The 20935-nt window shown below is 36.9% G+C and overlaps 1 protein-coding gene across 50 annotated transcripts in view; it reads right to left on the bottom strand.

Annotated features, from left to right (window-relative positions):
• The window catches only part of SLMAP (sarcolemma associated protein), an 87694-nt gene that overhangs the window by 16348 nt on the left and 50411 nt on the right, over positions 1–20935 (bottom strand). For 4 of the 50 annotated variants that reach the window (XM_074602314.1, XM_074602312.1, XM_074602313.1 and 1 more), the window contains exons 10-17: positions 20740–20908; positions 20604–20654; positions 19968–20018; positions 15760–15822; positions 9591–9647; positions 6196–6276; positions 5871–5930; positions 156–278 (exon numbers count right to left, since the gene is read on the bottom strand). In XM_074602314.1, the coding sequence (XP_074458415.1) occupies positions 156–278; positions 5871–5930; positions 6196–6276; positions 9591–9647; positions 15760–15822; positions 19968–20018; positions 20604–20654; positions 20740–20908 (655 nt within the window). Of the gene's footprint in view, positions 1–155; positions 279–5870; positions 5931–6195; positions 6277–8082; positions 8430–9590; positions 9648–15759; positions 15823–19967; positions 20019–20603; positions 20655–20739; positions 20909–20935 lie in introns of those variants that run through there. The other 46 variants (XM_074602324.1, XM_074602322.1, XM_074602323.1 and 43 more) reach the window with 22 other exon arrangements.

Raw genomic sequence — 20935 nt, 5'->3', positions numbered from 1 at the left:
GCAAAAACGTTTCTGACATTCTGTGCAGGAGATGGGAATGCTATGAAACAAATATATCTAACAGACAGTCAGCAAAACTGGACCCCCTTTTAAGACTACCTGACAAATACAGTTTTAATGGATACCCTACACAACCAAGTTGATCTGGGTCTCACCTTGAAGTTCAAAGCATTTTTGTTTACTTGTCCTAGCTAGCTCTTGGGCTTCAACCAGCTCCTTGTGCAGCTGCTGAATTTCTTGCTTAGCCTCAGTCTCTGATTGTGCACCCTGCAATTCATCTGATAAAAGAACATTTTCTTTAAATCATAAATTTGTACAACATCTTAATTTGCACTGCCATGTGATGACTGGCGACTTTTTATTCAAATCATCTGAAGTTAGTTAAAGTAAACTCAAAATTGGATTAGGTAAATATTAGCAAAAAATATTAATATACTTCTAAAAAGGAGGAAAACATATACAAACTTTAAAACATTCATTATACATAACATGCAGCATGAAACAAAACCAAACAAGACTTAGGGAGTTTTTAAAAAACACTGTGTAGATTGGCAAGGATTCCTGGATTCACAAAAATGAAGGAACAACAAGCGTTAAGACGACCCTTGACTGTGTTTACAACGTGTGTGTTCTGAAAAGGAAGCTGCTCCAACCTTCTCTCCCGGCTCACGCTTATCAGCAATGCGTCCCCTTCGTCCCCCGCCCCCCAAGCCCCCCGTCCTGCGCCGGCACCCCCACAGCCCCAGCCTCCCCCCGGGCTGGGTGATGCCAGGCAGCTGCAAGAGATTACGCACAGAGCTGCTATTAAATGCTTTGCTACTGCCAACGGGCTTGCTACCGTGCAGGCTCGGCTTCCTCCTCTCCCTCTGCAGACCGTAACGACAAGGAAAGGAAAAAATCTAGGGAAATCTTGTAAAACAAAAAGAAGAAAAGCCCACCCTCCTTATTTCGTTCGGTGGCCTAGTGAATGCTAAGCTAAATTTTGCCCTTAATTTTTTTTTGCCACTATGTCTTAAAATATTAGGTATATCTTTAACACGATCAGATATCCCTGCATGTTATTTAAACTCTAAATAATAATAATAATGCTCTCCTCCACAACTAAAATGATATTAAATACCTATTGGGCTTACAAGAGAAGACTTGCGGTCACAGACAAATTAAGTACTTTTACAGCTCAAGTTTTGGAGAAATTAAAAGAGGAAAAACAAGTATTTGTAACTAACAGCAGTGTCCTCTAATGGGGACACACTAGAAACTAGACGCAGTGACAACGAGGAAGGCTGATTATTGCCTGATACTCCAGCCTGCAGTATCTGCAATGCCAGGAACCACACCAGGAAACTCCCATTCACTAAATTTTCCTTGAATAGTGTCTGTGCGGAAACAGATCTCCCACTGGGCGCCAGCAGCACTAATTGGTAGAGGGCTAGCACTTTATATAAAGCCAGTTAGGTGAGAAAGGTAAAGGAGGGAATCAGTGAAAAAAGTCCAGCTGAACATGTTGGGAGAGGGAGAATGAAAACGTAGATGTGCTGCTCGGCTAACTGGCTAATAAACGCCTATGGCTACAGGCCACATGGATTTAAGATAAAGGCACACTACTTTGAATAAGAAGCCCAAAAGATAAATTGGTTCAGTTGTCTGAACCTTTCACTAATAAGAAAAAAAAAATAGATACAAGCTGTAGTTTAGTTTGTCATTATACTTTTGACATTCACTTTTGACTGTAGACATCACCAATAAAGTAGTTTAAATTTTTTTTTGCTGTTTTCTTCATTAAAGTAATTGTTTATCAAATTATGCTTAAGTATTCATACCGTGTCCCTCTCAGAACAGAGGCTGTTTTTCCTGTGCTCACAGTAATGAATGGGTGGGATCGAGTGGAGCTGAGGGCACACATGTGCTTTTAGATTTTTTCAGAACAAAATTATGAGAGCAGAAAGAACAAAGAGGACTACATATTTCATCCAAATACTTTCTTTTATAGTTTACTCGAGTTCTAAATTCAAGTCTGTCTTTACTGAACGTGTTTTGTTCTTAGTTTCTCATGGATAAAGACTTGGGGCAATTAGATTTTCAACCCTCCTTAATGAGACTGTTCAGAAGAAATGGACGAGGAAGTTGACAAATTATGCTCAAATCACGCCTGATAAAGAAGCAGTGTCCCAAGCCCAACAATGGACACCCTAAATGAACTTTCTGGTGGACAGTATTTTCCAATTAATTAAAGTACACATCATAAAAGATAACACTGCTTCAAAGGAGATGAGGAACTCGACTTACGGGACAAGATATTCAGTTTAGCAAAGGCACAATCAAGGTAAAAACCCTTTCCTACTCAAATGCAACAGAAAGCCAAGAAATACCAGCACGAGAAAATAACAGCTTTTCAGTCTTACCCAAACTTAAAATTTCTTTAATGCCTTTTAGTTCAAAGCAAACACAATTTCTGTGCTAACTCGAGTTTTGAAAAAAATTCCTTAGCAAGTAGGATTGCTCTATTTCATAAACAATAAAACTACTAGATATCATCAGGCTTAAAATTAGTTCCCTCAGGAAGAAAAGTCACATCACAAAAACCTGGTTTGAGAACCAATGTAAAAAAGTTTGCAATTAAAAAAATATTTGAGCAATTTCCAGAAGCACTCAGCACTGGACTAACTGTTCCCAGAGAAGTCTAAAGAATTCTGTCATTAATTACAACAAAGCCCCCCCCCCCCCCAAAAAAAAGTCAAATACAACACTTTGAAAACCCTCATTCATTTATTCTACCTTATGGAAAATTTTCATCTGTGATCAAATTGTTTTCCATGTTACAACAAAGGTTCTTAATTAACACCACTTTGTTTCACACACACGCTCTGAGGTTTTCCTTAACATCAACTTTACTGGTAGATTTAAAATTGTTAAAGAAATTAGCATGATCTGTACAAATGAGTCTCAAAGCACACAGAAATTTCTTCTCCTTCAATCTGGCCCAAGAAAAGAAGTCTAACCCGTGGGTCGGTTTTGGGGAAAAATGACCATTTCCAAATCATTAAAGAATATGATGGTGTGTGAAGGAATAATTTGCAGTTTTAGGATCTATAAAATAAAATTGCAATAAAACCAAAAGAAAAGCAAAACTCAGATTAAATTAATATTTACAAACATGAAGATATTAAGCAGGCTCTGCTTATATGTTTGCCTTTACGCTTTTGTTTTGATACCAGCGATGATACAGAACCGCACACGGGCTGTGGTCCTAAGTGAGCCCCTACCTGTCTGGGCCGGGCCTGCGGCAGCAACCTCACGAGCAGGCTGGTATTCCTCCAAGCCTCAGAGTAGCTCACCTTCCGAATTTTGTGGGATTTCCCAGGTTATTCAGTTAATTATTTTCAGAATACTCAGGTGAAGTCAGATAAACAATTAAAACCCTGAGTTTCCTTCAGCTTCATAAAATCTATACAAACTGTATCATACATTTAAAATAAAATATTGGGCTACTGCAACATAAAACAACTGTTCCAAACTTTCTCAATCAACAGACCAGTGCTGATTTTTCTAAATTTCTTATGTAAACTACCACTATTCAGCAAACCCTCAACTGAAAACACTTTTTATTAAGATTCCACAGATGAGTTTTGTAGTTACTATGAAAATAGAAGGAAGCTGATAAGAACAAGGTAACTAAGCTTCCAATGACATTTATTGCTTCTTTCCATCTGTTTAACATTTACCTGTTTTTAACATTGCAATAAGTAGTCACAAACAGCCTGTCTAAAGAGAAGCGTCCAGGGAACTATTATTAATGGCTAATAAAGTCATTCACCTTGGGGGGGGGGGGGGGGGGGGGGAAAGGCAGTTCTACTAATCTGTGAGAGCTTTTCCTCCTCCCCGTCGCCAGACTCCAACTTGTAGAAACTTGAAACAAATCCTGAATGCACTCAAGGTTTATTGATGGAAAATACACTTGGAGGAAACTATGGCAATTAAATGTCTCATCATTTTCTTGTTCCCTTAATTTGTTTTCTAAATTCCAACAGTCAAACAAAAAGGAACGCTGCCTTTTCCAGCGGCCATTTCCGCATTCCAAACAGCTGCCAGATCAGAAATGTTCTCACTCTTCCTCAATTATATGACTGCATAACAAATCCACTTGAAAGTCGTTCTGTGGCAAATAAGATCCTTTTTAGGGCAAAGTCAGGCATATGAAGTAGCTCTCTGACAAAACCTCAAACAAAACTGTGGGTTTACAGGCTCTTCACAAGAACTATGAAGGCAAATGACTCACTGCACAGATATTCTTTAATGGCTTCATGAGAGCAAAATAGAGGCCCATAAAGAGCCTCAAAAGAAAAAGAGTTATTCCAACTATTTTAGTTAATTACAGTATGTAATTCAATAGCAAAGTGGTCTACGCAAACAGGTATTTTTCTACTTATTAACTTAAAAGTTCAGTAATGGTTATGGTTTAAATCTTCAACTGGGTAAAGACAGATGAAGCAATGAGAACATCCACAGTGGCAGAAGACTGCTTCCACGTCACTACAGAAAACCTGATTTTAGTCCTTTAAGAGTTCAGTTAACCCTCCCTGCCAGCCTAATACACCCCGGACAGAGAAACTCCGCCAGGCCCTCGCCGCGACACGAGAGCGTTCTCATCCAGGAAGCAGGGTGCTCACAGCAGCCGTATCTTGGCCATCGTGCTTTTCAACCGAATTTTTTGTTTTCAAATAAAACTTGCTGCTAACCCCAAATTTACTACCAAAAATAAGACTATCGTAATCACTACAAACAACATCACCAGATTCTACCTTCTAACATAGGAAGTCACTGAATATACTCGTTATTAATTGCAGACATCAGAGCAAAATCTAAATGGAACACACTCAGTATCTCCAACACTCCTTTTTAAACTGCTTTGCTGAACTGATATCCACTGGAAAACATCAAAATCAATTTTAGTTTCACTATTTGGAAACATATATAATATATGCAATTTTTGGAAGTCCTTCTGTCACGAATTTAGAGAAGTGTAAACAACTACAGGAAAAAAAAAAGCTCCTTTACACATCTTCTAGGTTTCACTGTGGTTTCTTGTCTTTCTGAACCATGAAGAACTGTGACATTCTTTTTACTTGTGATCCCGACGTAGGCATCATTTTACAGATCTTATCAAATGTCTAGTTGTACTTAAATCCTAAAAGTAACTTTCAGTACACTAAATGTTAGCAATTGATTGATATCCCACTAAATTTTTCAGCTCATGAATATGTCAACATTAGCTTGCTAATCAAGTTTTAAGTACATGCCTTCAGTGCAAAGAGCAGTAAAAACAACGTCATAGGTATGAAGCTCAAAGCTCAGGCTCAGCAATCATTCTAAATACGGTTACAACAGGAAATTCAAATCTTGTGTGCTAACCTCAAATCTTGTGTGCTAACCAAAAGAAGATTTTAGATTTTCTTTTTAACCCATCAGGTGCAAACTAATAGAAGTATTTCTAACAGTGATAATTTGGCAACGCTTAAAACATGTCAGTGGTGGAAGAATCCCCCCTCCCCGCAGCCATTAGCCCTAACGTAAGTGTATGTGAGACTGCTATAACTCTAAAGTTATAATGTGTAAATTCCTAGAATAGTGTTGGTGAGTGCAGACACTAGCTTTAAGCACAAATTATTTCTATATTAGCACTTAGAAGTATGCTTTTATACTACATCACCCAAAGGAATCATTATTGATATTTAAATGCCATTCTACCACGATTAAAACGTTTGAATTTCAGCACTGTACTTCAAGGTGCATTTGATAAAAAACAGGTAGCCAAAAAAGATATATGTATATACAGATTATGCATCTAACGTTAAAAAAATAAATTTGTTTACCTTTTAGAAGAGCTACTTTAGCAATAGGTTCATTTAGATCTTGGTCATCCATTTGGGCATCTGCAAAAAACCAAACCCCACGCCTTTCAGCGGGCAGACAGACTGTAGACGCTTTTCGTATATGCATTCTTTAAGTGAAGAGAAGCTTTTACGTTCTTCTCCCTTTACAACAGTTAATTATGAAGTCGCAAAATAGACGTACTGCTCTAAGCTTGTATCTGGCTCCGCATAATACACACCCTCTCGGCTATTTTAGAAAACACTCGCGATTTGTGATTTAATTCAAACTAATTAGATGTTAGAGAGACCTCAGTTAAACGCTTACCTGTAGTGTCGTCGCTGCTTTTTTCCTTGCTTGGACTGAGAGTGTCAGACAGATCAGATTCTTTGACTCTTGCTTGATTCTCTGTAAGAGACAAGGAAAATCAACTGCAATCAGTAAATGCTTTGTTCAATCTCTTAATCGTAATTTCTTCTATTTAACTACTGCTAAATGTCAGATAATAATAGAAAACAACATAGTGGAAGAAACACTTAAAAACCTGGCGGTTGCTTATTTCTTTGTAAATCTGGGCTAAAATGGATTCAGCATCACTAATCAAGCCTGCCATCTCAATAGGGGACGCAACGGCCTCAGGCACAGCTTGAACTTTTGTTAAAGCTCTATTCTTGCCAGTTGGAACTCTGTGCAAAAGCTGATTCAATCAGGGAACAAATACGAAAAGAAAACTAGAACAATGCAGATACTGTAACAAGTCAGAAAGAAACTGCTGTTAAGAATAAAACTGTGCTTCAGTATTTTGGTCAAATAAAATAATAGCAACAAGTCCTGTATATACTGTACTGTTAAAAAAAAAGTGTGATATGAAACAGTAAATCACAGCAATATAAATTAATACACTAATTTCTAGAAAGAATTTTCAGTTCAAATTGCATTAAGAGAAGGCAGTCTACGTCCATTCCGCCAAAAAAAATACCTTTATGAAATATCTGTACATACACAACTCACTACATTATTACATGCAGCTCACTGAAGCCACACAGTTGTGGTTTGGGTTTTTTAACCAGTTCTAAACTTCTAATAGAGACCAGACATCTTCAAAAGGCGAAAGGAATTAATTATATGAGTGTATCTTTTTCCCCGCACAGAAGTGTCCTTGACTCAGAGTCTAAATACTTTATGATGCCGTTATATTTTTTTGGGGTTGGGTTTTTCAGTGAGGAACCATGTCACCAAGATGCAGGTGAGGTTAAACATAACGACATCTTTCTTGGCTGACGACGCAGAGCCTTGGTTTGACAGCAGCACTGCCCACCCACAGATTAACAGAGGTTTCCTCCGAGTCTCAAGTTCCAGGTAGCGAGATATAAATATAAAAAGGCATCATCACAACATTCCTAGAATACAGACTTTACTTCTAATATATATGCAGAAAAGCACGGTGAACACAAATAATTTCTTCACGTATAGATACTGCAGATGCAACAAAAAAGTACCAGGACACAGGAAAAAAGATGCACAGCAATAAATCAAGTAATACCAATAGGGTTAGTATACGAAAACACGTAGAAAACAAAGGAGTAACAAGAAAGCTTGTGTGCATTGTTTTTTCAAATAACAAGAGAACAAACAGAACTAAACACCCCCAAAACGTGCACCATGCACTTACAGTGAGAAATTAGCAAGATGACAAAACACAGATAGCTTAGTAGGAAAAAAAAATGTTTTCTTCAGCTAACATGAAAAGTTTTCTATTTCTCTGTGCCAGAATAACATCCACTTGTACATTAAACAGAAGAAGGCAAGTACAAACAAAGAAGCTGATCAAGAGCCAGAGTTTTCTTATCTTAATGTAACCGAAATCACCGGAGAGGGAGAAGGGGAAAACACCCCTACGCTTAAAGCGCACTAGGGGTTCGGACCTGGCAGCTATTCCAAACTTATCTCAAATGACTTCAGCAGACTTCAAAGCTCATAATGACTGGAGCAGTTAAAAACTTGATGTTTGGAGGTGGTTCTTGCTAAAACAAAAAGGGTACTTTCCTATTTTTAGGAATAAGGTTTTTAACTAAAGATGTTACAACACAAAGCATTTTCCATGTATCATATAGAATCAAGCTCACAAGATTCCCATTAAAACCATAATAATTACTAAACCAAGTAATACATTCTTCTTAAAGTATTAAGAAAAGTATATCCTAAAAGCCTCACCCATGTCGTTTACATTAGTGCCCGCTCCAGAAGTGCTAAGCTGAGCAATATCTGCATCCATCTAACTTTACCATATCTGGTCACACATGGAAACAGCTTTCTTGCTCTGAGCGAAACGGGAGGAACAGCCCAAGTCCCAGCCGCTGAATTAATTCTCTCTCCCCGCACCTCCCTCCCACGCTCCCCTCCCACCCACCCTCGGGGACATCAGCTTCTTCCTCCCTCCTACCCTCCTAGCCCTGAAACAGGGAACGAGAGCTGGCACCAGAGGAAAGATGCATCAGTTTCTACATCTGAAGCAGCAGAAGTCAAAAAGGGAAACGGTTTAAAAACCCGCTTCCTATTCTGGAGCCAGAGTCGTAAGCACAAAACTCTTTCCTGTACTATATTATTTCACAGCAGTCGTCCCTATTTCCCATAATAAAACTGAGCAGAATAAATATAGCCAAAATGATGAAGTGTATTAAAATGTGTTGACATCATACTTAAGTGATGAGTTAGAATGTATTAACAAACACTAAAAATAGCTCAGCGCTTTGCAAGATAACTGGCATGCAAGTGTTACGTTACATTTATTGTATGCATTCTTTTCCCAAATATGGCAGGTTGTCTATAGCTTACTCACCTACAGAAACAAATTAAAGGTGCAATTTCATACATTAAGGTAAGAGAAGATAAATTTGAATGTCTTTAGAGTACCAGAACTTTTAACAACCTAACATTTATTCAACACAGTAACACTCTGCAGAAGGACAGAGGGTAAAGAAATGAGTTAGTATGTCTAGACATTAATAAAAAGCTACAAAAGCGGAGCCAGCCTACAAGTCCAAACAATCTCAATTATTAGACAGACAGGAAATATTGATCTACACACTTTGTAGCATTCCTGATTTTGGCACTGCAAGTTAAGGATGACTGTTCCTTGACAAGATAAACCTTTTTTAATTAGCTCCTTGTATTTCACTTGTTTTATACAGAAGAAAAAAAAAGTCAGAGATGCACATTTATATTTGACTTGGAAAAGGTACTTTTAGGAGGTTAATAGCTACTTTAAAGTTATGAGAGTGTAAGTTAGAAAAAAGTCAAATTAAAATACACTTTTATTTAAAACTTTAAATTGGACCAAACATTATTTCTATTTAGTCCTATAATAAAAACAAAAACCTGTTTGAAGTTTATGCAGGCACTAAAGATTTAAATCTATTTACAAAAGTTATTATATTTTAATTTTTTTTTTTTAAATGCACATTCAGGTAAGAACTCAGTCAAAAACGAAGACTAGGATTTCATGCACTCAGTCTTCCAAAATCATTTCCTTTAAATCTTTTTACCCTACAACAGTATTCAGAGCAGAGTTCAGCGAACAGTATACCTCCCCTTTATTGATTCTTTTTTTTTCCTTAAGCAAGTATTCAACAAAACTCAAACTGCCAGTTTAAGACAGAACATGCACTGAAGTGACATAAAAAACATGCTTCAAAAACAGTTAAATAATCCAGAAGTCTAACCTTTCAAAAGCTTTGTTTCTTCCACTTTGGTTAGATGTCCTTCATCTATGATCTTGTCTGCCAAACAAAATAAGTGTTACTTTCCAAGCTCAAATTAAGGAAGCTTTTCCCTGCACACATCTACGTAGAGTACATTCCATGACCAAATTAAAAGCTGATAATATTACTTCCTACTCGGGCCCGAACAAAAACTTTATTCTGGCGTGGAATAATGAAACAGAGACACAAGCCTGCTGGAACTTTGTGATAAAGTGCATAATTACGTCTTCCGCAATTTATTAGCTTACATTATTAATGCTTCAGTTCACTAATGAGAAGTTAGGAAAATTAATTTTTATGATTTTTTTTTTTAAATCTAACTGGGTGCATTAAATAATTAATACATTTCTCAAGTTACAGTTACCAAAAAAATGAATTCTAAGAGCTGGTTGCCTGAAATAGATAACCACCCAAAACAGCAGAAACCTAGAAATACGCCACAATAAAAGAGCAAATGAGAAGCCACCTCCACATCACAACTGCTTTACCAGTGCCTATGAAAGGCACGCAGAAATAGTCTTTCTTCCAAAAAATTGTGCATGCACCACATTCAGGTTCACCAAAATTGGGTTTACATACAGCACTGACAGGGAAGTCTGTTCATGTACATCAGGTGCATAAAAACCTAAACCACGAATTTGAGACCAGATTGCTAACTTCATCCTAACTCCAGCTAGGACACGAACGCAAACAGTAAGACCAAGGGAAGAAAAGGTTTGGATTGATCGAAGACACTAAAAGAGCTATTGAACCAGTAATTAATTTCTTTTTCAGATGAAATTTCATTATTTCAAATTCCTTAACAACCTGCTAGTGATGCCAACACGCAAAGTTATCGAGGGTCACTTATCTTACAGATCACATCATCAATTTCTACGCAGTAAATCTTGCAATTCAGCCAATGTTGAGAGCTGTTACACCACCGAAACCCCTGGCTGGATCCGCCCCTGCCTCTCCTCCGCGCTCTCCCTGCCCCAGCCCGGGCCACCAGGCAGGGACCCGGCGCGATGGTTACCCCTCGTGCTCCACACAGGGAGCTGAGACACAGAGAAGACCCAAGGAACAGCACACATGGGAGGAGTTTGGATTAAGGAAGCTGGATGACAGTAAATCCTTTTCAAATTTTTAATTAAAAAAAAAAAGCGAGCTTCAGTCAGCATGTCCAGCTTCAAGTAGCTCTGAAGATTAAGTCTCTGTACTCCTCTGATGGTCTGTTGCTGTAACCATGACACGCAGGACAACATTTGCATGGAGATATCTTTTTCAACCCTAAATAGTAGACAAGCTTTCAGACAAAAAAAAAAAAAACCACCAAGGCCTGAAGAAGGGTTTACATGGCCAAAAGCTCGTCCTGTCCCCTTCCCAGCCCTACAGCCAGACAAACCAGCCTAAGAAGAGCTATTTCCTCCGCCTACAAATATTGTCCAGCATTCCTGTAACATTTTAAAAATACTGCTTCAGAAATACACTGAATGGCACACTGGATTTTCAGGATTGGCTTCAGATCTCAAGCAACTGTAGGAGATTACTCATCATCCAAATTCAGAACAATCTCAAGTTCGTCAGAGCTGGAGAAAGTCCCTGTGCCTTCACCGAGGAGGGACCGCGGCAGGAGTCAGGTTACTGCAGCCACACGTGAAGAGTTACTGAGTGATACCATGAGCTGTCTTCCATAAAATAACTTTTTAAAAAAAAAAAAATAAAAAATCTAAACAAAAGTCTTCATATGTGATTATTTCAGTACTCATCTGAGGCTGGAAGGGGGGTGGGGAGGAAGGCAGCAAGAAAGCAGGTGGGGAATTCTGCCCTTATGTCTGAAAAAAGTTATCTGAAAGCAAAAACCGCACACTCCAAGTAGCTACCAACTGCTTGATCTGAAGGGGTAACGCCTCATCTATGCTGGACTGTTAGCTTCAAATAGGCTTCTATAATCAGTTTACAGAAGAAAACTTAGCATTAGGAATCAACAGATCTTGGAGTTTTCACAATTCAGTAACTGTTAAAACCAGAATAATTACAGTACAAAACAAAGAATCTAGTCTTCTTGAGCCAGATGTTTTTCCAAATGGAAACCTTCGCAGTAGCGCTTTACACTTGTAAGAATTCTCAGTTCCTATGAGTAAAGAATACTGCAGACGACTGCAGTGGTTTACTATTTTCTAACCTTCATTATGAATGTCAACATTTGTACAGAAGCATCCTTCTTGACACTGTTTCTTCAGCGAGGAACCTCAGCAGTAACACACCAGTCCCCTCGCCCAGTGTGACCCAAGGCTGGTACAGCCAGTACCCTTCACCGGGGGACTGGCATCCCTCCTAACTCACCAAACGTACCAAAGTAAGCATTCTCTGTGTTTTAGGAATGCTAGCATTTGTATATTTCAAAGCCAACAAAAAATAGTTTATTTCTGCATGCCTATGTATATTTAGATAAACAGAAAAGTGGATTTTGAGGTCAGTGAACTGCATAGGATCTTCGTCTGCACTCTGTTACCACCCTAGTCATTAAAAACAGCAGAATCCACAACAATCAGAAAGTAAAAGCAGAAAACCTCATAAACTTAAATTTTTTAATTTTTTTTTTTTTTTTTAAATCCAGTCACATATTCCCTGAATCAAGACGTGCGTTTTTGGCTCTACATAACTTAGGGTGAGGATCCTAGCTTTAATGTCTGGCATAAATAACTTTTATCTTTCATCCTATCCAGTCACTACTTAACAGAAAACAAAGAGTTACTGATACATATCATAAATAATAGTAATTTTAACCGATATAATCTGCTTTGAAGTTAAGCTTTCAGTTCATCTTTAAGACAGTCTATGTTTCTTTTTGCCGATGAATGCAGTTCAAAGGCAGCTTTCCTTTAGGTTTTTAGGCATTTCCTATCTTTTCAATTTAAGGACTCCCTTTTAGATTTAGGTTGCCTATCACTTTGAGTTAATATAATAGTTAAGATCTGTTAACATTATAACTATTACTGAAGTAACACGCCCCCAGTACATTTTGTGTTTCAGTATCAAATTAGTCTTTGAAGGAGACCAGTTTTGAAGACCAATGAAAGGAAACCTGGCCCTCAACACACAAATTTCAAACCATCTGAAAAAAGTGATACTAAGCAGCTGTAATTGCCATCTGCAGGTCATAAATTAATGGAAATAGACATTCAATCCATCCAAAAATTATGTCATTTTAGATAGATAAATTTAAAAAAACCAAACAAACAAAAAACAGAAACCAACAAAAAGCCACGTAGTAAAAAAGAAAAAATTGACTTGCATTTCAAAATCATAGAAAATTTTCCTCATCACGGAGAGGAAAAAAAATAAGGACGCGAAGAAGAGCTAGACTGGAGTGAAAGACAGGAAGCTAGTAGGGCAGCACATCTCTCTTTTGTCTATACATCATCACCAGTTCTGGTAATAACTCATATCGTGTACTAATAAAAAGCACCACCACGACTTTTGCTGTTGATGTCACTGGTTTTCACCAGTGGTCACCAAAAAAAAAGTTATGAAATGAGCAACAAGCGAACTCGATGTAATGATTAGAAAATAACAGACTTCCCAGATCATTCAGAGCAAGATTTCATAACATTCACGTTATAGATCAGGACAGATTACTGGACAGTGTCCTGAGCTGTATTCTGCTTAAAAAATAAAAAAATATTAAAAATGTATTTAAAAACCTACAGAAGCCAGATTTTAGAAACAATGCTAACCAAGTGCAATCACTTGCAATGCAGCTTGAATAAGATCTGCAACTTGTTTTTACTCCCCCACCAAAAAAAAAAAATTGTAGTTTTAGTACCTTCAGAAGTCTCGATTAGTCTTAACTGATAAGCGCTTTCAGCTGCCTTATATCTCTGTAGCAACTGTACAGATTGTTGAATCATCTAATTTTCCTTCCTGGGCTATCTTACACACTCCAGTCCCTTGACTCACGCTGTTTTCCCTCATTTCTCTGCCTCTGCTTTCCCAATTTAAGTGCTTCTTCCCCAAAACTCTGGAGATGCGCACTTCCCCTCTGTACCACCACAAGTCAGACCCTTTTCTTCTAGACAAGCTGCACAGTTGTCTCAATTCACCTTTCTTTTAAGATTTCTCTTATGGTTTGCAGATTCTATAGTTTTCATTCCTCTGCTTGTACTATAAACCAGCAAACCCTACACAACACAACTTCAATGAGTGACTCCTATTTTCTGGGATTTTTATCATATTATTATTTTTTGAATAATAAACCTGCTTCTTTCCGATAACTAAATCTCTATGATAGCATAGTATCATATGATGAACTATATATTCTTTCTCAACATCGCCAGTCTTTATGATATTCTCCCACACTTAAGCATTTCTGTGCGTCTTAGAACTCCAGTTCCTGGCGACCTCGGAGCTACACCCTCACTGCTGCGGAGAGCGAAGAGGCAGGCGCAGGACTGAAGGGCAGCACTTATACACAAAATTTAAATAACAGATCCCACCGCTTGCAGTTTTTTGACCTCATGATTTTGTGGGGCCTGACTAAACATATTTGAATTTGGGAAAGACAGATTTTCAGTCCAGAAATAAATACACGAGCTGCTGATGTGAAATCTTTTTTTTTTTTCTTGATTAGATAGTAAAACCTTATACTGGCACCAAAAAATGCAGAATACCTTTGAGCTCATATTCACTCTCTTAAAAATAATGCAATTGAGGCCTTAAAGTGTCTTTAATCTAGCTTTCAATCTCTCAAGAAGGAGGAAGCATGAGTAAATTGATCTTTATTTTACTCTTTTGTTACTATTTCAATTGCATGTTAGAATCTTTTACTAGATCCTGACGGCCGCTTTTGCTTCTCAATAGTGACAAGACTGGTCACATGTAGTTTGCAGAGGCGATACTAAGACAAGTTTTGCTAAAATAGGTTAAACTAACATCCAAAAAATGAGAACAGGCAACCAATTTGCATTTGAACATCACTCAGCCTGGTCCTCATTTTCACTCTAGACAAAAAATATTTTTACTCAAACATTTAACTTCAGGTCATTTTTATGTACTGAATAAAGAGGACTCATACAAGATCTTTGCAAAATTTAAAATTATTTTACACTTCAGCCTGATAGAAGACAGCTACCAGTAATGCACTTTTTAAAATAAACATTTTTCAAATGAGTAAAGTTTAAATTTTCTTAGACAAATATTAGCAGTATCCTGTTATTCAGTTTATAGCACTGCAATCCATATCACAAGGAGTAAAGTCAAACAAGTCTGTTACACTTCCGTATTGAAATTTAAAAGGGAAGAGTCCAACAGGCATAATGTCAAAAAAAATACTGTCTTATTTCCGCTTATAAATATTTCTCTCTGCTCAACTTCAGGTACATAATTCTGTAACCTCTTGAGTCAAAAAATAGTTCTTTATGCTACAAAGGAGTTTTCTTTGAAGTGTAATAGCACTTTTCTCTCCATCTTAATGACATTTTTCTCTCAGTGGACAAAGAGTATTAACATCTTAAGTTTTTCTTTAATTCCAGATACGCAGACTGCGCTGATTTATTACCCGTTTTCAAAAGCCATTTGCTTTGAAAACCTGTTTCTCATTCCAGAACAACACATCTTTCTAAAGATTGGTACTGCATATTTGTGTTCTATTTTTCTTAAAAGAATTTCTTAGATTTCCACATAAAAATTAAGGTATTGTTTTCCTTTTTGCTCTCTGTCAGACCTTTAATTATCAGATAGATTACAGATATGTGAAATGAAGAAAAGGCACCATTACCTTATCTCTGTCCTACTGCCCCTGGGATGTTTGCTTAAACTGACAGCATTAGGCTTTCAGCTTCTTACTTCGTAACAGGTGAAAAACGGCACTCAGTTTTAAGCATAATGGGGCAACATTGCCACCCTTTTATTGGTCAGAGGACAGGACTAACTCTAAGAAGAGACAATGTGATCATCGCTTTGCAAGGGCAAAGATATCCTCTTACTACTACAGGCACCTGCTCACTATCACAATGCCACAATTCTGTGCTCAGAAAACTTCTGCTATGACAGAAATATTAAATAGTACTGACAAATTCTGAGTTTTATCCACCTTTTCTGGGTTTTCTGTTGTTTTTAAAGCAAATGTGATGAACACTCTTGTACTCACTCTGACATTCTATGAACTGATGAATAAAAGTGCAGTCCCCTCCACTCTTTGAAAGAAAGTGCTCTAGTAAAGAAAGAAACACTTAAGTTTACATCTTCTTATCATTTTCAAATTGATGCAACAAAAAGTTTGAAAGGTATATTAACAGTATTTGTAATTGCGTATTTACAGTGAACTTTTGAAATCTGAGTTACTATGCAAACAGACAAGACATTGAAATTGTGAAATGATGTCTGAGTGATATTAGAAAATAGATTACTCTCTTGAACTGATCAGAAGAAAGAAGTACTGTAAACGCATTTTCAAAGGGCACTTTTAAATGCTAAAATCTAACAGCAGTTCTTGAGCATAATAAAGAGCCCCTTACCTCAATAGAAGCTATTTAAAAAAAAAACAACAACTTTATTTAACCGAATTTAGGAAGAACCAATTATTAGAAGTCCAAAGATTCCGCATTTGCCATTTGCTGTATTGCTCTTTCAGGTTTTAGGTGGTGACAAGTGACTTCCACTAAATTTCCATTGACAACTTCATATTTTTTTTTACAAAAAGATTAATGCACGTAAGTGATATTTAAATCACAATACATTTAGAATACTTAAAACTGATACATTGCTGAAACACGCAGCTCCATAACACTGATGCCTCTAGTTCCTCCAATTTTTTAATTCATAATCAGACATGGACAATTGCAAATACCAAATTGAGGCATTGAAGGAATAAACAACATGTATTCAACGTATATTCTTCAGCATTTTTATTAGCTTTAAAAGGGCATTTAATAAGTTTTTCTTTAGTCTTCATGTTTATTCTTCATATCCAATATCCTCTTGAAATGAAAAACATTTATTTTAAAAGTGTTACTGCATACCTTCCTTTACTTTTTAAACTAAGTTCCACTGAACAGAAACAACAGTTTTTGAAAGGACAGTTCTACAGTCGAGATCCTAAAACTAGACTCAATGCCCAGGTTTACCCCAGTCTGTCAATGGGACCTTGTTCAGCTCCCAACTCCATCGGAATCTGCACCTCTTTAAGTAAAAAGGTGCTAACGCTTCCTTTCTAAAGAACCTCAAAAATCCTTTGACCTCAAGACTCTAGCAATCTGAAAAGGCTGCTTTTGAGTACACAAACCAGCACCATGGCTGTACCATTTATTCTCCAGATTAAACTTTTCTCTTTTTTTCCGCCTTTCTACAGGATCCTCTAAGTGACCGCATACAAGTTTCCCATATCTTTCTTCGTATAATATATGGCTCGCAAAATGTATATATGAAAGCCAGGGGTAGTGCAACTCCCTGCGAAACATAGCACTTACTGAAATAACTCAGTCCTACACAACCTTTATCAGTAGCTTGAGGTACAAGAAACTTACTCTCCTCTGCACCAGCATTTCCGTATGTGCAATGAGAGAAAAGGAGCGCCTAACCATCAACATCTCAATACACTTCACTACAAAAAGACTCTAGAGAGACTGTAACATGAGTTCTTAGTTCCTCTACTCAGACTGCAGCTCTTTTAGTGTTATGGACACCCACAGAAAAAAATAATGTGTAAAGTTCTTATTCTTGCACCAATTAGGCAGTGTGCCTATAAACATATCTTGAGGACTTGACCTGAAGTTTTGTGAGATAGACAAAAGGAACCCTAAAACACATACTGATTTTACATGGGTTTACCACCATTTTCCTCTGACTGTTGGGGGTGCGGTGGTATGTACACATTTGTATACAGATAGAGGAGACTTAAAAATTCCTTTAATTTTTCTGCCATTTAGCACAAAGACCAAAATTTTGAATTTCTGACCTCTGCCTTCAAGGAAAATCTTTCCTTTATGCAAAATAGCTACAACCTTTTTCACTGCCAACGTTGCTGAATCTACATTATATCCCCTAAATTCTTAGCTCTTCTAAAATAACACAAGACTACTCAGCAAAAAAAAACAGTAGCTGCTTTCTGCTGCTTTCAAGAGAACAAAATCCAAAATCTGGCAGAAAAAAATTGCTGCCCATCTGTCACTATATGAGGGCTCGATAAAGGACAGGAAGATACAAAAAGGCACAGACTGTCATGAAGAGAACACGGGCCAGAAAGCTCTAAAACGCCAGGGAAACGTGGATGGACCAGGTACAGCAGAGATGCAGAAGAATGTGGTACAACCGACAGAATACTGGAAAACTAAGCTAAAATATAGAATAAAAAAAATAGAATGGTAGATGCATGACAGAAAAAGGTGATAGACTGTATAAACAGACAAAGACAACTTGAATGAGCAGTTATATGTTGTTCATATTCATAAACAAAAAGAAAGCGGCAGGTTTAAGCACAAGTTCTACTGTTACTTATAGGGTGGAGGAATCTATATTTTCATGCATCCATCCAGATGACATTTTGACTCTTACACAATCCAAAATAAGTCAAAAAGGGATTGCTTCGACTGTGACAAAAAAGTGAATATCGGTGATACAAGAATATTTGTTATAATCACATAGTAATTAATTCTAATTTGAAATGATATTTCAGAGAATTTTTAAACTCAGACTAATAAGAGTTAGCAGTACTTTAAAAACTAACATGACACTCCTGCCAACAATTTTAAAACATACAAAAAAGTGTTTGTTTAAAAAAAAAAATCAATCTTAGTGTCATGTTATCAAGTATTTCTCTAAAACAATTATGTATTGGCACTCAAAGTTTGAAAGCTTTTATTAAAAATCTCAATTTAGCTCCGAGCTACTTTTGTCCACAGTACTGCATGCTTTTCTAATAACCTCCAACAACTTCACTTTCAAAGCCTTTTACGGTTTACGTGACTAGAATGAAGAATCACAATCCCTGTGTAGTACCTCAGTTTTACTTTGAAAAGAAGTTAACTATTTTCTGGCGCTGATGATTTAAAAAAAAAGTTAAAAGCAGATTTCTTTCTCAACCATTCTATCAAGCATTAAGAGTATTATCAACTTAAAATTATGCATCTTCGAGATGTACCTAAAAATAAAATATGGCAGTTCAGAGAACTGGAAACAGACATTAAGTCTCCTGCTTGCTAATCTCAGCGTGCACCACAGCCGAGTGCCTAAAATGCTAAGATACCACGGGATAACTAGTACTTCGATTAAGGGAAGGGTTTTGCACTGTTCCTTTCAGTGTTTGACAGATCTCTCCTCCTGCCCCAAATAAGAAATAGTCATGAGGTTATGCCACGATTAACTACTTTTGTTTTGCTATTAGTTTCCCTAGTTAAGAAGTTCTTCATTTATAATAAAAAAGGTAAAAAAAGCTAAGAATTAGAGCATATATAGTTCTAAAATTTTGTTTCAAAAATGTATATGGTAATCCTCAAACGCTGTGAATATTAGTTAAAACCACAAGTTCTGTAAGTGCCCCAACCTTTCTTTAATGCTACCAGCATCCCTCAGAGCTTTCGCTATCTAGCAAGACACAGCAAGTGCTGAGGCAACTACATCGAGGAAAGTTTAAATTTTAAGAGGACAAATATATCTTAGCCAATGGAACAATTTAGTGAACATAGAATTATAACTGGAATAATCTTTGCTGTATGTGATATTCGGCATAGTCTTATGAGACAATTTTATTAAAACATTTAAAGTGTATGTTAAGATATATTAGTTAAAATACTTAGCTTTAACTAATTGGTCTTTTAAAAACCCATCAATTAGTTCAATCTGTATTCATTCCTGTTTTACATAAAGTCATTCCTGATTTTTAAACAGTTAGTTTCCACTATTTATGTAGTTCATGTACTCATGTTTTTCATATGTTATAGTTAGAAAAAAATGTTTTGCTGATTTTACTTACCATACCCAATTTACTAGAAAAATGGTATATGTCTGTGTTGCAAGGGAAAATAAAATTAAGAGGAAAAAAGTCAATGAGTTTTCCACTTTCTTGTATCACAATCCTGACATCATTTGGTAGACTCCTACTGATTCCAGTGAGAGCCCAAGAAAAAGAAAAAAAAAAAAAAAAAGACGACGACTTCCAAGTTGGCTCATTAAGTTTTATAAAACTTCCTAAAAACATCTAGACTGAAAGTCTAAGCAAAAAAAACGCTGGTCAGAGGAGTGGACAAATAGAATTTCATTTTTAACACAATATTATTTAAAGTAAAACTTTAGAGGACACTTGGAATTTTTTCAACTTCAAACATCAACCGTAAGACAAAAGGTAGCCTTAAGATACACTACCTTTCTCTGTGCTCCCATTAATTTTAGGTATGAAGTCGTCAACTTGTATGCCTAGGATTAAGAAAGGGTATTATTTCTGGAATCAAGCAAAACATTTTGCGTTTTGTTTCTTTATAAATACAGAATTGTGAAATGCATCTGGCTTTTCATACGTCCTCCTCCTCCTAAATATCTAATCTAATCAAACAAAACAGGCAAAATTTAGTGTGTTTTCCTGCACTACAGATCATGTTCCTGTTTGTTCAAACGTATAAGGGGTTATTATCATCCATGTAATTACAGCCTATTCCATACATACATATACACACACATATATATATGCGTGTAAGAAATCCTGTTACATATATGTATACAGAAACTTTGAAAATCTTGCAGCTGAGGGGGCACAATCAGAGCTCTAAATTGAGCAATGACCCAGAAGCCTGCAGACTCACAACCGGAGTGCCCTCTGCTGGCATTCTGTTGTGGCCACACGGCTTTCGGTGTTAACCAGTGACACCAAGAAGAATGTGCTACTGGGATAACTGTAAGACGTTATTCTTCTGCCAGACCCCTAGACTACAAGGTTATTATAATAAAAGTAATTGAACAGAAAATCTGGAAACCAGCTTAAAACAAGAAACTGATCACACCTACCTAAGCTGTTGTGTTCTTTAAGAGTTTTCTCTTGAAGATGTTCTAACCGTACTGTAAACAAAAGTCCAAGAAAGAGATATTTCACAGATTAAAAGAAAAACAAATAATCAAAGTTTCTTCCCCACTAGTGACTAACCTTGTAAAGCAGTTAGCCGCTCATTTGTGAAGTCGTTATCAGCCTGCAAAGCTTCTATTTTTGCTTGAAGCTCTTGCTCTCTCTCTTCCATTTCATCTATTTTATGCTGCAATTCTTTTTTCTCGGCCAGTCCTTTCTGTTGGATTTCTTCTTGTCTTCCTTCTGCTACCTGCTCAAAAAAGATTAAAAGAATCGC

The sequence above is a fragment of the Larus michahellis genome, chromosome 10 (assembly GCF_964199755.1).
Source record: "Larus michahellis chromosome 10, bLarMic1.1, whole genome shotgun sequence".
NCBI classification, from domain to species: Eukaryota; Metazoa; Chordata; class Aves; order Charadriiformes; family Laridae; genus Larus; species Larus michahellis.
This window is presented reverse-complemented; position numbering and strand designations above follow the sequence as displayed.